This window comes from Ochotona princeps, chromosome 3 (assembly GCF_030435755.1).
Source record: "Ochotona princeps isolate mOchPri1 chromosome 3, mOchPri1.hap1, whole genome shotgun sequence".
NCBI classification, from domain to species: domain Eukaryota; kingdom Metazoa; phylum Chordata; class Mammalia; order Lagomorpha; family Ochotonidae; genus Ochotona; species Ochotona princeps.
Window position 1 is genome coordinate 26,796,107 of NC_080834.1, and position 13,183 is coordinate 26,809,289.

Below are 13,183 nucleotides of genomic sequence, written 5' to 3' on the forward strand. Positions count from 1 at the left end.
CACCCAGGTCAAGTCCTGGCAAGGAGAAAAAAAGGATTCATCTGCGCATGCGTGCGGCCGGCGCTTCCGCGAGGGGCGGGCCCGGCACCTACGCCGCACGTCCCACGTCCCTGACGTCACTGCCGGCGCCGCGGCGGGGTGGGGAGCACGTGGGTGGCGGCGCGGCCCGGCAGGTGTCCATGGCGTGTCCGGTGGGGCTGGCTCTGCGCGGGCAGGCGCTGGTGGTGCGGGGTGGCAGCCGCTTCCTGGCCATGTCCACTGCGAGCAGGTGAGCCCGGTGGCCGCCGTGGCTCCTGGTCCGCTCTGTCCACCCGTCGCGGCTCGCGGGCGGCTCATGCCTCTGTCCCCTGGGCCCTTTCTCCCGGCGCCCGGCGTTTACACACCACGGGCGGAGCTGGCAGTGCTCAGCTCCTGGCGCAGGCTCGCTTCCCAGGGTGGCCGAGTGTCCTCCAGCGCTGAGATGGACACTGGCAGAGGCGGGGGCCTGTGGACGAAGTGTCCACGGTGCAGTGTCGGCGAGGGCCAAGTGCGGGTTCCACGTTGAGGACCCCGAGTGTGTACAGGACTCCCTGAGGGTGCCAGGCTGTGGTCGGGGGGCTGTGCCGGGCAGGTGGGTGGACATCCGGCCGCGTTGCTGCCTGTGGCCATGGACATCCGCCCAGCTCTCCCCTGCGCGTGCACCTGTGCACGTGGGGGCTGGCGGGGCTGAACCCCGCCTTGTGCTCTCCTTAAAGCCACCCCGGCCTGTCCTCTCTCCTCAGCGACGGCGACGCCAGCCTCTTCACGTACGACTGCAGCACCGCCGAGAGGAAGACGCCCGAGAGTGGAGGGTGAGGCGCTGGGCCAGTGGCTGGAGGGCCGGGAGCTGGGACCTGTGAGACAGAGGGACCTGGAAGACGGGCTGTGCAGGGAGTGGGTGCGTGACATGGAAGTCACCTGCAGACGCGCTCCAGAGCACGAGCGGCCGCCCGAGTCCTCGGAGCTGGTGGCAGTCGCAAGAGGTGATTGGCTGCCTGAAATAATGGCCTGCACGGTGAATGGGCGCTGAAGGCAGGGCTAGGAAAGTTAGGGGCCACTTGACAGATAGAATGTATCATTGGTCTTGTGGCTCAGCGTTTGTATGTGTGTGTCTTAAGAATTAATCATTTTATTGGAAAGCCAGGTTTACAGAGAGAAGGAGAGAAAGATCTTCCGCCCACTGGTTCACTCCCTTGATGGCCACGATGGCTGAGTTTGCAACCAACCAGTTTGCAACTGAGTTTGATGAGCCAATTTGCAACCAGGAGCCAGGAGCTTGTTCCAGATGTTCCGGGCAGCATGCAGGGTCCCCAGGCTTTGGGTCATTCTCAACTGCTTTCCCAGGCCTGAAGCAGGGAGCTAGAAGGGAGGTGGAGTAGCTGGGACATGAACCGGTGCCCATATAGGACCCTGGCACACGCGAGGCGAGGATTTAGCCATTGACCCTTTGTGCCGAGCATGGAAAGGCAGTTACAGAGACAAAAGTTCCTCCATCCATTGGTTCACTCTGCAAATGGCTGCATTGGCTGGCGAGCCAATCCGAAGCCAGGAGCTTCTTCCGGATCTTCAATATGGGTGCAGGGACCTGAAGCATTGGGCCATCCGGGTCACTAGCAGGGAGCTGTATCAGAAGTGGAACAGCTGGGACTTGAACTGGCGCCTCAGGAGGGGGTTAGCCCACTATACTTTGAAACTATTCCCTCCAACTCAGCTCTGGCCTACGTGCCGTGGGAGTTTCTGTTCAGTTAGATTTCACTCTTGTAGAACGACAGCCTTTGGAGCTCCTCGCCATCTTCCTCAGCAGGTGAAGTGAATGCCTGTTAGCTCCCCGCCGGGGGGCCGGCAGGTGTTGGGAGGAGTGCGGCCTGGTTTTCTTGGCTGAGGTCTAACCACTCTCCTCCTGTCTCGCCCAGGGAGGACGGGCAGCCGGTGGACAAGGGGAGTGACACGATCCTGGCGGCTGCTTTCTCCACGTCCGGCAGCTATTTTGCCGTAACTGATGACAGTAAGCGTCTGATTCTTTTCCGTACAAAGCCGTGGCAGTGTCTGAGTGTCAGGTATGAAATGCTAATGCTGTGTGCTCTCCATAGTTGCATGCCACTGCCGTTGCTGAGGCCCCGGCTGCTCTACTGGGCCTTGGGCCCCTCAGACCCAGGGGGAGTCTGTGTGTGCTGGGAGGTGTCGGGTTTGGGTCCAGTCAGCTCATGTACTGCGAGGTGGTGTGCTGAGCAGACGGAGCCCACTGGGCAGGAGTGCAGATGCCCCGGGCAGTACCGTCCTCTCCCCAGCCCAGACCTCGCCTGCACCCAGCCTCTGAGCTGTGTCCTGCAGAGGCTGGAGGCTGTGGCAGGTGATGGAGGGGCAGCGAGCCTTGCTGGGTTCCAGGGGCTGTCCAGGGTGGGTGGGGAGGCCGAGAGTGAGGGTGCCCTGTTGGGTACCAGGGCTGTGTCTTTCACCCCTGCTTCCTTAGTCTGCAGCAGGATTGGCTCAAGTGATGGCATGCTCTGGGAGCTCTGGCTGGTCTTACCCAGTGGTCTTTTGATTCTCCATATCTGTCCCCGTAGGCCTCAGTCTCTGGCTGCTGAGGGAGGAGGTGGGGAGGAGGCTGCAGCGGTGGCGGCTGGGGACACAGCCCAGAGGCCCCCGTCCTCTCCTGCCCTTCTGCTCCTGGGCCCATGAGACAAAGCCCAGGGGCACTGTTGATGTGCAGGATGGGGACGGCATTTCTCTTCAATACTGATTACATGGTTGATCAGGGTGGGGAGGGGAATGGGGCAAGCAGCTGCGGGATCCACGTGCTCCCACACCAGCCGGGTCTGTGCTGGTGCTCCCCCGGGCCTGGCTTAGTTAGTCTGCAGCTGGGCCGGTGTGTGGTGAAGCATTGGCTAGTGCCAGCCGCACAATGCCGAAAGCCACTGTGGCATGGCAGGCCCTCACGCCTTCCTAGACATGCAGCTTGCACATCAAGCCTGGGTGGTTTGGAGGCTTCGGGGTCTGCGGGGACCCTGGCTGACTCTTGGGCTCTCACTGGGTGCCTCTGGCCTGCAGGAACGTGGTGAGGAGGTGCACGGCCCTGACCTTCACGGCCTCCGAGCAGAGGGTCTTGGTGGCCGACAAGTCCGGTGACGTCTACTCCTTCTCCGTGTCGGAACCAGATGCGAGCGGCCGCCTCGAGCTCGGACACTTGTCCATGCTGTTGGACGTGGTATGTGGGGGCTTGGGCCAGTGTGTCCTGGCCCGGCTGGGAGACCAGCAGGTGACGGAGCTGGGCCAAGCAGGAACCCTGAGCCAGGGCCATCGCCCCTGTGCCCCACTTCCTCCCCGCACCCCCAGACAATACGTTCATAGACACTGGGGCCACTGGGAAGGCATGTACCTGGTGCCTGGGGGTGTGGTACATGGGAGGGGTGTGGCTGGGTGAGTGAGGTAGCCGTGGGAGTTGGGGGTCATGGGTCCAACAGGGAGCCCGCCCTCCAGGAGCATACATATGGCTAAGGGGGACCTGGGACTGGGGGGCAGCCTGGGGAGGAAGGAGGGCCCCGGCCATCCCTGCGGGCCTGGTCCTGCCTGCTGTGGAGTTGCAGGCCTGAGGAATACACTGGGCCGAGAGACTCCAGTCTGCAGCCTCTGTCCCTCACGCCACAGGCCGTGAGTCCTGACGATAGATTCGTGCTCACTGCAGACCGCGACGAGAAGATCCGCGTGAGCTGGGCCGCGGCCCCACACTGCATCGAGTCCTTCTGTCTGGGCCACACTGAGTGAGTGCTCCCCAGCAGAAGGCCCAGGCTCCTGTGTTCTGTGGGGGTACGGTGGGAAGTGGGGACGGGGATGGCCCATGGCCAGCGAGCCTGTGTGTGTGTCTGGCATGGTGTCACTGAGCGGTGTGGGGTTGGGTATGATTGGCTTTGTTTCTGGAACACTCCAGCCTCAGCCAACGCTTGTGGCTCATGCCTGGCGGGGTTGGCAGTGGGGGTCCGGGTGTGTCTGTTAGGGGCCACGCCCTGTGGTTGGGCCGTCTCTGACTGCAGCCGGCTGCAGTGAGCTGCTCCAGGAACTGTCCTTTGTGGCCTGTGGCGGGCCTGAGGTTCTGTGTGGAGGCAGGTGTGTGCGTCGGCCAGCAGAAGTGCATCCTGTGCAAGGAGGATCCCGGCTGGGCCCCTTAACATGTGCTGGGCACAGGCTGACTGTCAGCCCCAGTGACGTGCTTGGCTGCAGGCCGTTTCTTGGGGTGCATCCCTGCTGCTCAGCGACTTGTGAGCCCACAGCATCTGTGCAGGGGTTTCATCCAGTCCTGAGCAGCCCACGTTGTCCTGGGTGAACAGGTGGGAGGTTGGTGGTCCCTGGTTTGTTCATCTTGGTGGCTGCTCATCGTTCTCTGAGTTCTGAGGGGACCCAGCTCCGGCTCCTGCTCCCTGGCCTGCCCACACCATGGCCCAGCTCGTTCATGGCCCAGCCCACCCTGGATTCTTCTCCGTGGGGCCTGCTCGCCGCATGGCCCTGCACAACCTGGGGTTCCTTCTTCCCAGCCTGCCTGCCCTGTGGCCCAGCCCACTGTATAGCCCTGTCCATCCTGGGGCCTTCCTGCTGCGTGGGCCTGCCTGCCACAGGCCTCTGTTTCCAGGCCTTTGCAAGCTCACCCCGGGGGTCGTGCCTCTACTCCCTTGGCTGCGGGAAATGCACACATTGTGTTGAGCTTAATCTCGCTCGTTTCTTGTCGCTTGTAGCACAGCAGCTGGCCAATTAAACATCTGGCTGCCATTGAGGCTCGTGCTGTCTGTACTTGGCCGGCACTCGTGACCGTGAGCCTGCGAGTTTGGGGGTGTGGTTGCTTCTTGTCTGCAGCCTCAGCATGAGTTCTCAGTGGGTGTTCTGGTTAATGGGGAAATGGGGTTCCATTCATCCTGTTGGGAACTTGGGGGCCACATACTCTGTGTGGTGACCACACAGTGCAAGGTCTGGCTTGGGCCGTTTCCTTTTGGAAGACCCAAGCGTGAGGGGCACTGGGGGGGAGGCCTTTGGCGGCCAGACCGGGGACAAGGGCCCCATGTTGTCGTGGTCCCTCAAGGTCAGTGTCTTCGGGCATGGAGGAGAGTAGGAGATTGACCCTGGTAGGCACTAGAGCCCACGTTCAGAACCAGCAGCCCAGGTCAGGCTCTGAGGAGAGCCAGGCTGTGAGGTCGTGCCGAGAGCTGGGCTGGGTTGAGTGGAATTAGGTTTCTGGCCACATGTCATCCCTGAGGGTCGCCGGTGTGACCCAGCTCGTGAGCGGTGGGGTGGGGGGGCCGCCGTCACCGGTCCTGTATCAGGTGAAGGCAGGGGCAGGGCTATGTTGACGTTGAGGTGTGTTGAGCTCTGTCACCAGGAAGGGCACCTCGGATCTTCCCACGGAGCTGTAGCTGGGGGGCTCAGCTGGGCCGGAACCTGGCGGGTCATGTGGTTAGCTGGGGTGTGCACAGAGTGGGCTGTTGAGTGTGGTGAGTGGCATGGCTGTGTCCCTGCCACAGTCCCTGCCGTGTGACTGAGCCTCCGTTCCCGTGCTGCTGCAGGTTTGTGAGTCGCATCGTTGTGGTTCCTGGGCACCCTGAGTTGCTGCTGTCCTCCTCTGGGGTAAGTACCCCTCAGTGCACCAGAGCAGAGAGGAACAGACCCGCCCCCCACGGCTCCCTGTCTTCTCTCCCTCCTGGAGCAGAGGGAGAACAGGCCCACCCCCTTGGCTCTGTCTTCCCTCCTTCCCGGGTCATCAGCCATGGCCACTAGGTGGTGCCCATGTCTGTATCTTAGAGATGTGTTTGGTTTGCACCCTATCTGGCCCACTTCCGACTATGTGTACACACGTGTGGGATCTGGGTACACATATGTGGAGTATGAAAGCATGTGGTGTGTGTCTGTGCTTGCATGTGTCGTGTGTGTACACATGGGCATTGACTCAGTCTAGCCTCGGTTCTGAGACTGTGTTGTGTCTTGGACAGCGTTGGGGTCTTGGGTTGGAGCAGGTGACAGGGAAGTTCTTGCAGTTGCTGAGGTGAGCATCTGGGCTGTACAGGTGGACCCTGTGGGCACTGTGCCCCAGGCCGCTGCGGGACCCCTGGGCGCCTGCCCCAGGCCACTGCGGGACCCCTGGGCGCCTGTCCCAGGCCGCTGCGGGACCCCTGGGCGCCTGTCCCAGGCCGTTGCGGGACCTGGCCAGTCGTGCTCATGGAGTGGCTGCCTGCGTCATTCTGCAGAGTGCCCTGGGGGAGCCCCGTGGCTGGGGTGGGGCTGCTGGCAGCCACAGTCTTCGGGCACCTTTCCCACCTCCCCCCTTGGTGTTTCCGGACGGGCGCAGGTGGTGGCCTGGTGCCGGGCAGGGTCCCAGTGAGGCAGTGTTTCCCCGCCGTCTGGCAGGCAGCCGGGGGCTCTGGCCGGGCTCGTCACCAGTTCCGCATGACCCTCTTGCGTCTCTTGGAGCGGGGCCTGCTTCCATGGAGGCAGAGGGCGGAGCACGTGTGGCCAAGCTCTAGTTCCCTCTGGTTGGGATGTCCCCCAAGCCTGCCTCGCAGTGTGCTGCTCTGCGCCCTGTCCTGGCCTACTGGTCTCCAGCCAGTCCCTATGTTGCTCTGCTCCGTGCGGGCTTGTGGTCTCCAAGTTAGAACTACAGAGGGACATTTTCCACCCACCAACTGATTTCCAAGGAGGCTGTTCAGTCAGGGCTGAGTGAGGCAGAAGCCAGGAGCTGCTTCTGGGGGTCCCCTATCGGGGGGCAGGGCCCAAGCACTGATCTGTCTCCTGCTGTTTATCCAGGAATCTGGATCGGAAGTGGAGCAGCAGGGACTCGGCTAGTGTCTGTGGATGCTGTCCTGGCAGGTGGCAGCTTCATGTGCTGTGCTACAGTGGGTCCCTTTCTTGTTGTCATGGAGACACCTGGTGATACGTGTTGGTCTCCACATTTCTGTCATGTGTGGAGGTGCGTGTGTGACATGACATACATGTCTGTGTGTGCAGGACTGTACCCTGAGGCTCTGGGAGTACAGGAGTGGCCGTCAGCTGCATTGCTGTCACCTAGCCAGACTGCAGGAGCCCGCAGAGCCTGCGGACCACAAGGTAAGTACATTTACCTGCGTTTGTCTTGGGGGCCCGGGGCCAGCTGCTGTCTCCCCAGGCCCTCATGTGTGCAAGGTGTCCTCACCGCTCACACTGGCTCTGCGCTGTCCAAGGCCCTGTCTGCTGTGCTTGGCAGGGTCTACAGGTACTCGGCCCGTGTGTGGTGTGGTTACCATGTTTGCGTTCCGGCAGCTGATGCAGGGAAAGGCCGCGTCTCCTCAGAACTGGAGGAAAGGGGCGAGCAGTGGCTGGGAGCACCTGCCACCCTGCAGGCCCCCAGCACAGCGCTGGGGCATCTGGGCAGTGAACCAGCAGGCGGAAGGGCACTTGGGTCTCACCTCTGCCTCGTCCACCATAGTGAGGCCCTGTGGGTGATGCCTGACCCAGCAAGGGAAGGCTGAGCCGGCAGTGTGCTCAGCAGATGCCATCACTGTGCCTCTGCCAGCCCAGGCGGGGCAGGTTCTTCAGCCCCCTGTACACCATGGTGAGATGCCGTGGGTGATGCCTGACCCAGCAGGGCAGGTCCCCAAACCTCCATACACCACAGTGAGAGCCCACGGGGTGCCTGACCCAGCAGGGCAGTCCCCCCAGCCCTCCCTTACACCACGGTGAGACCTCACGGGGTGCCTGACCCAGCAGGGCAGGTCCCCCCAGCCCTCCCTTACACCACGGTGCGGCTCCTGGCCCTGTGGGTGATTTCTCTGGCCTGGGCCTCCTGCTGGGCCCTGGACATCAGCTGCTGCTTTTTTTTGTTGTTGTGAAGATTTATTTTATTGGAAAGTCAGATTTACAGAGAGGAGGAGAGACAGAGAGAAAGATCTTCTGTTTGCTGATTGACTCCCCAAGTGGCCACAATGGCTAGACCTGAAACAATCTGTAGCCAGGAGCCAGGAGCCTCTTCCGGGTCTCCCACGCGGGTGCAGGGTCCCAAGGCTTTGGGCCGTCCTCGACTGTTTTCCCAGGCCACAAGCAGAGAGCTGGATGGGAAGTGGAGCAGCTTTGACACTAACCAGCGCCCATATGGGATCCCGGCGCATGCGAGACAAGGACTTTAGCCACTAGGCTACTGTGCCAGTCCCCTGCCTTTTTTTTTTTTTTTTTTTTAAGATTTATTTTCTTTGGAAGGTCAACTTCCAACAAAAGATTAGTTTTATTTGCTTGGAAGGCAGACTTCCAAAACCATCTGCTGGCTCCCGCCCCAGGTGCTAACAACAGCAGGGCTGGGCCAGGTTGGGCCAAGAGCTAGGAACTGTGTCCAGGACTTCCACGGGGATGGCTGGGGTGCAGGGAGCTGCCTACCGGGTGAGCACATGGGCAGGAACTGGACCAGAAGTGGAGCAGCTAGGGTGTCCTGGGCGATGAGGTCATGGCTGAGCGCCTGCCTGCCCCCTTTTCTTGATACATTTTGTTGGTTTGGAGCGGGGTAGGGGAGCAGAACCTTGGCCTTTGCTGCTGCCACAGCATGGTGGGGCCTCTTAAGGAAGGGGGAGTTGGCATTCCCTCTGTCCCCACGCCAGCTGCTGGGCCATCCTCACAGTTCTCGGCCTCTCCTGGGTGTGTGTCGCGGGGGGCTCTGTGTGGGTTCCCGCAGGTGACAGGCAGTCAGTGGCCATCTGTCCCCGCAGCGACTGGCAGCGTCCAGGATTGCGTGCTGGGCCCAGGAGGACTACGTGGCACTCCTGTGTGACTGGTGAGTGGCTGCGCCTTTGGCTCCCAGAGCCAGCCGGGAGGGGAGAGTTAATGACCCAGCCTGGGCTTGCCGGAGAGGGTTTGCACTGCCCCTGGGGGCTGCAGTGGGGCCAGGGGACTGCGTTCTGATCTCTTACCTGGTGTTCCACTCAAAGGTCACAGTGTCCCCTGTGGGTTGGCGGTGGCAGTGACCTCGGGCAGTTCCCCTCAGACTTGCCTGGGACAGATCCCTCTGAGACGGGTGCTCCCAGAGGCAGGCCAGGACGGAGTACGGCCCAGCTGGGGCTCTCTGACCCGGCCCAGGCTCTGGGGCTGTGTGCAGGGCTCGGTGTGTGCTGGGGAGCTGCCAGGGTGATCGTTTGACAGGGAAGAGAGGACTGGTGGATTGGAGATTGGCCAGATAGTGAGCCCAGACCCCCCCAACCTGCCGCCCCCACAGGAGGGGCCCTGTGCTGGTCTGCCTGGGCTGGGGCTGAGTCGTCTCGGCACTTGGGGTTATGGGACGCAAGGTGGGGTACAGCTGCCTGGGCTCGGGCTGGAGGTCATGGGCAGACATGTTCTGAGAAGTATGTGTTGGGTATGACGCGGCCTGTGTCCCTGTCCGAACTGTGCCCTCTTCATGGACAGCGTCCCCGTGGTCTACATCTTCCAGCTGGACCTTTCTGCACAGCAGCTGGCATTCGCCCAGCGGCTGACCTTCCAGCACCGTGTGTGGGATGTTGCCTTTGAGGAGGCTCAGGGCCTTTGGGTCCTCCAGGACTGTCCCGAAGCCCCCCTAGTGCTCTACACGCCCCTGGATGGCCGGTGGCAGGTGAGCCTGTGTCCCCTAGGGTGGAGGGAGGTGGCAGGGGAGCCTGTGTCCCCTAGGGTGGAGGGAGGTGGCAGGGGAGCCTGTGTCCCCTAGGGTGGAGGGAGGTGGCAGGGGAGCCTGTGTCCCCTAGGGTGGAGGGAGGTGGCAGGGGAGCCTGTGTCCCCTAGGGTGGAGGGAGGTGGCAGGGGAGCCTGTGTCCCCTAGGGTGGAGGGAGGTGGCAGGGGAGCCTGTGTTCTGGGGAGAGTGGGTGTATCCTGATGCCAAATAGTGTGCATAGTGAGACCTTGGGGTGCACGGGTCCTTATGACCTCCTGGCCCCCATGTCTAACGTGGTACACCAGTGCTTAGTTTTTGTTTACTATACATTTTAAGTGTTATTTATTTTACTAGTTATCTTGTGGCTGGGGGATGGCCCATGCAGGTGCTGGCCTTGTGCCCGGGCAGTGGTGGAGCCATCAGAGTGTGTGTGTCCCTAAGGTAGAGGAAGCGCTGGGGGCCCTGGAAACACTCCAGAGCCTCGTCGGTCCTTTGTCACAGACCTGGTCAGCACCAGGCCCAGGGGTGCCGCCCCGCTGCCGCTGTGCCAAGGTGAGGTGCCTGCTGGCCTGCTGCGTGCTCTCCCACAGGGTGCTCCCCCAGACATGCACGCCCTGGCCAGCCCTGGCCAGCCTGACCACTCCCCACACACTCTGTGCTGTGCTGCTCCGCTACCTGCTCACAGAGGCTCCGTCCCAACAGGCTGTTCCTGCGAGTGCCTTGGTGGACAGACTGTCCCACTGTCTGCGCAGGAACTGGGCCATGCTGGAGGGTAAGAGCCTCGCGGGGAGGGGCAGGGCATGGAGGACTCCTGCAATAGGAGCCTGCTTCACACGGAAAGCCATGCAGCTGCAACCCGGAGCCCGGGCTAGTGGCACCGGGCAGCCCTCAGTCCCTAGCCACAGGTGTTGAGGGAACTGACCTGTGTACTGTGTGCAGGGCCCTGCTGAGTGGCTACAGCTGCTGAGGAAAGAGGTTCCTGGGGCTGCTGGATGGAGGTGTGGCTGCTGGGCCGGACTCCTGGGCAGGCCTTGCCCTCTCCCGGCAGAGCTGGCGGCTATGGCTGTGGGTTCATTTGCAGCTCTATCTTGTGCTGCTTGTGGAGGCGGCTGCGCAGAGGAGAACTCGCACAAGGCCAGAGCACCCTCCAGGAGCACTGGGGGTTCCTTGGGGTGCTAGGGCCCTGAGCTCACACTTTGTTGGCCTGCTGACTCCTGCGTAGTGTCTCCATGGCACCTACCTGGCCTCTGCACCCTCCCCGCTGTGAGAGGGCCAGGCAGTGCCAGGCTGCTTCCTCCTGGCGCAGCTTTACTCTGTTCTGGCAGCCCCTTCCTAGTGGGTCCACAGTGGCTGTGCTGGGCATGCACCACCCCCATGCAGGCTCTTGGGGCCCCACCTGCCGTCCTGATGCCCATGTCTTGTGGGGGTCAGCCCACACAGGCTCCAGCCAGAGACTGGCTCTGCTTTGCTGACATGTTCCACAATAGGACTGTGCATGTACGATGCTGAAGTGCAGGCCCAGCTAGGCGGGTGTGCTGGGTGTGCTGCCCACGCGGCCTGTGTCCAGTGATTGTCCCTCAAGCTCCACGACCCCTGAGATCAGTGGCTGGGAACCACTTAGCTTAGGCCAAACCCCTAAACCATGCACTGTCTCCATGGTCAGGAGCCCGAAGGCAGCTCTGTCAGGGTCACTGCTGCCCCTGACCAGCCAGGTGTGCGACAGCAGGCTCAGGCCCTCATTGCTGCCCAGTTCCTTGCCTTGTGGGTCTCCCCCGTGGTAGCCGCAGCCTGGCAGCCTCCTCAAGGGGCAGCTAGGAGTGCTTGTGATGGGCACCAACTTGGGGGTTGCTGTCCTGCCTCATGGCTTTGCTCTGGTGGAAGTGGCCCCCAGGTCCAGCCAGGATATGGCTCGGTGGCCTGTGGGGCCCTGCGGGAGTCCAGCTGCCCACCTGGCCCGATTCTCATTCCTTGGCAGGTTCCACTGGGGCTGATGAGGGCTTCCGCGGCCTCTACAAGGCCACCTTCGATAACATGGCCGCGTACCTGAAGAGGAAGGAGGAGCGGCTGCAGCAGCGCCGGAGGAGTCCCCCGCACGGCACGCCGGGGCCGGCCAAGAAGAGTAGAGTGGACCAGGCCCTGAGCTGCTGACCAGGCCCTCCCCGGTACAGCCCCTCCACTCCAGAGTCGATCGTGCTGGCCGCCAGCAGCAGGACATGCCCGGGCCCAAGGACGCCTGCCACCCAAGTGACTGAAGTGCGTGGGGTCTGTACCGCGGTGGCGGATACCTTCACCTGAGAGGGACTGTGTCAGCACTTCTCTGGCTGCTCCCCCGGGCCCATGGGGCCTTTTAACCTGGCTCCTGCACGTGGATGACACTCCACGGTGTGTCCTGTCGCCCTCCAAACCTGGGAGGCATGCAGGGCAGCACCAGCGTGCTCAGTGACGGAGGCTGGGCCAGGCCAGAACCCCGCTTCCTTCAGGCCGTGCTGGATGGCAGGTTCCTGGCTGCACGCTGTCAGCGGGATGTACCCGCCTCCGTGAAGACGGGGATAGCGAGAGGGTGCGTGTGGATGGAGCCCCAAATAGATGGAGCTAGAGTTGCGTGTGACTGATGTGCTCACTGCTCCATTTGGGCAGAGCAGACCTACACATTGGGCTATTGGGTTGGCCTTTTGCCCCCCCGGCCCGTCTCAAAGGGGACAGGGGCAGGTCTGAGGGGGACGCTTTTCGGGCCCTCTCCCTTTGGGTCCAGCTGGGACGCTCCAGCGTTTTTCAAAGTGCCTTGTTTCTCTTCCACTGCAGCCTGCATGTGGTGCTGGCTGGGATGGCTCAGCTGCCCCTTTCTGTGCCAGTTCCCAGGACGTTTGGTTCACACGTGGAGCAGGTGCAGGTCTGGTGGTGTAGGTGCCTGTGTTCCACGTCACAGGGCCCTCCCGGGTGAGTCCCATTCCTGCTGAGGCCCAGGACGCAGTGGTGATGGTTCAAGGGCCCACATGCCTGCCGTCCCGGGGAGACCTGGCTTGGCCTGAGTCTGGGCCATCGTGGGCAGCTAGGGAGGGAACCGGCAGGTGGGTGCCCACTTTGCCTTGGTCTCTGCCTTCTGAACACAAACCTGCTTTGAAATTCGTGAATGTAGGAGATGCTCAGGGTCAGCCTTGCTGGTTAACGGACTGGTCCTGCCCACTGCCTGGCACCGTAGGCCATGGGAGCTGCGTTACACGTTTTAGTATATGTGCTGCTGCAGGGAGCTCTGAATTAATACGTTTTAAAAATGCTTGGGGCCTGGCGGCATGGCCTAGCGGCATGGCCTAGCGGCTAAAGTCCTTGCCTTGAATGCGCCGGGATCCCATATGGGTGCCGATTCTAATCCCGGCAGCCCTGCTTCCCATCCAGCTCCCTGCCTGTGGCCTGGGAAAGCAGTTGAGGACGGCCCAAAGCATTGGGACCCTGCACCCGCGTGGGAGACCTGGAGGAGGTTCCAGGTTCCCGGCTTCGGATCGGCGCAGCACCGGCCGTTGCGCTCGCTTGGGGAGTGAATCATCGGTCAG

The 13,183-nt window shown here is 62.1% G+C and overlaps 1 protein-coding gene across 3 annotated transcripts; it reads left to right on the forward strand.

Moving 5' to 3' along the window:
- The first annotated feature begins 147 nt into the window (after nt 1-147).
- Nucleotides 148-11,881, forward strand: WDR4 (WD repeat domain 4). 3 transcript variants are annotated; one of them, XM_058661582.1, is made up of 11 exons: nt 148-268; nt 762-830; nt 1,932-2,075; nt 3,067-3,223; nt 3,664-3,776; nt 5,565-5,625; nt 7,000-7,098; nt 8,724-8,788; nt 9,415-9,598; nt 10,338-10,407; nt 11,611-11,881. In XM_058661582.1, the coding sequence occupies exons 1-11, from the start codon at nt 180-182 to the stop codon at nt 11,781-11,783; spliced, it is 1,224 nt and encodes a 407-aa protein (XP_058517565.1). In that variant the 5' UTR covers nt 148-179; the 3' UTR covers nt 11,784-11,881. The 3 variants fall into 3 exon arrangements, with proteins under 3 accessions (XP_058517565.1, XP_058517566.1, XP_058517567.1); XM_058661583.1 differs by lacking the exon at nt 7,000-7,098; XM_058661584.1 differs by lacking the exon at nt 148-268 and having other exon boundaries at nt 791-830; nt 1,932-2,023.
- The last annotated feature ends 1,302 nt before the right edge of the window (nt 11,882-13,183 follow it).

Bases quoted from the DNA above. Each gene is read 5' to 3' on its own strand.
- WDR4 (XM_058661582.1), top strand. From the start codon at position 180: ATGGCGTGTCCGGTGGGGCTGGCTCTGCGCGGGCAGGCGCTGGTGGTG. The intron at 831-1,931 runs GTGAGGCGCTGG...TGTCTCGCCCAG, and splicing joins AAGACGCCCGAGAGTGGAGG to GGAGGACGGGCAGCCGGTGG. The intron at 8,789-9,414 runs GTGAGTGGCTGC...CTTCATGGACAG, and splicing joins GTGGCACTCCTGTGTGACTG to CGTCCCCGTGGTCTACATCT.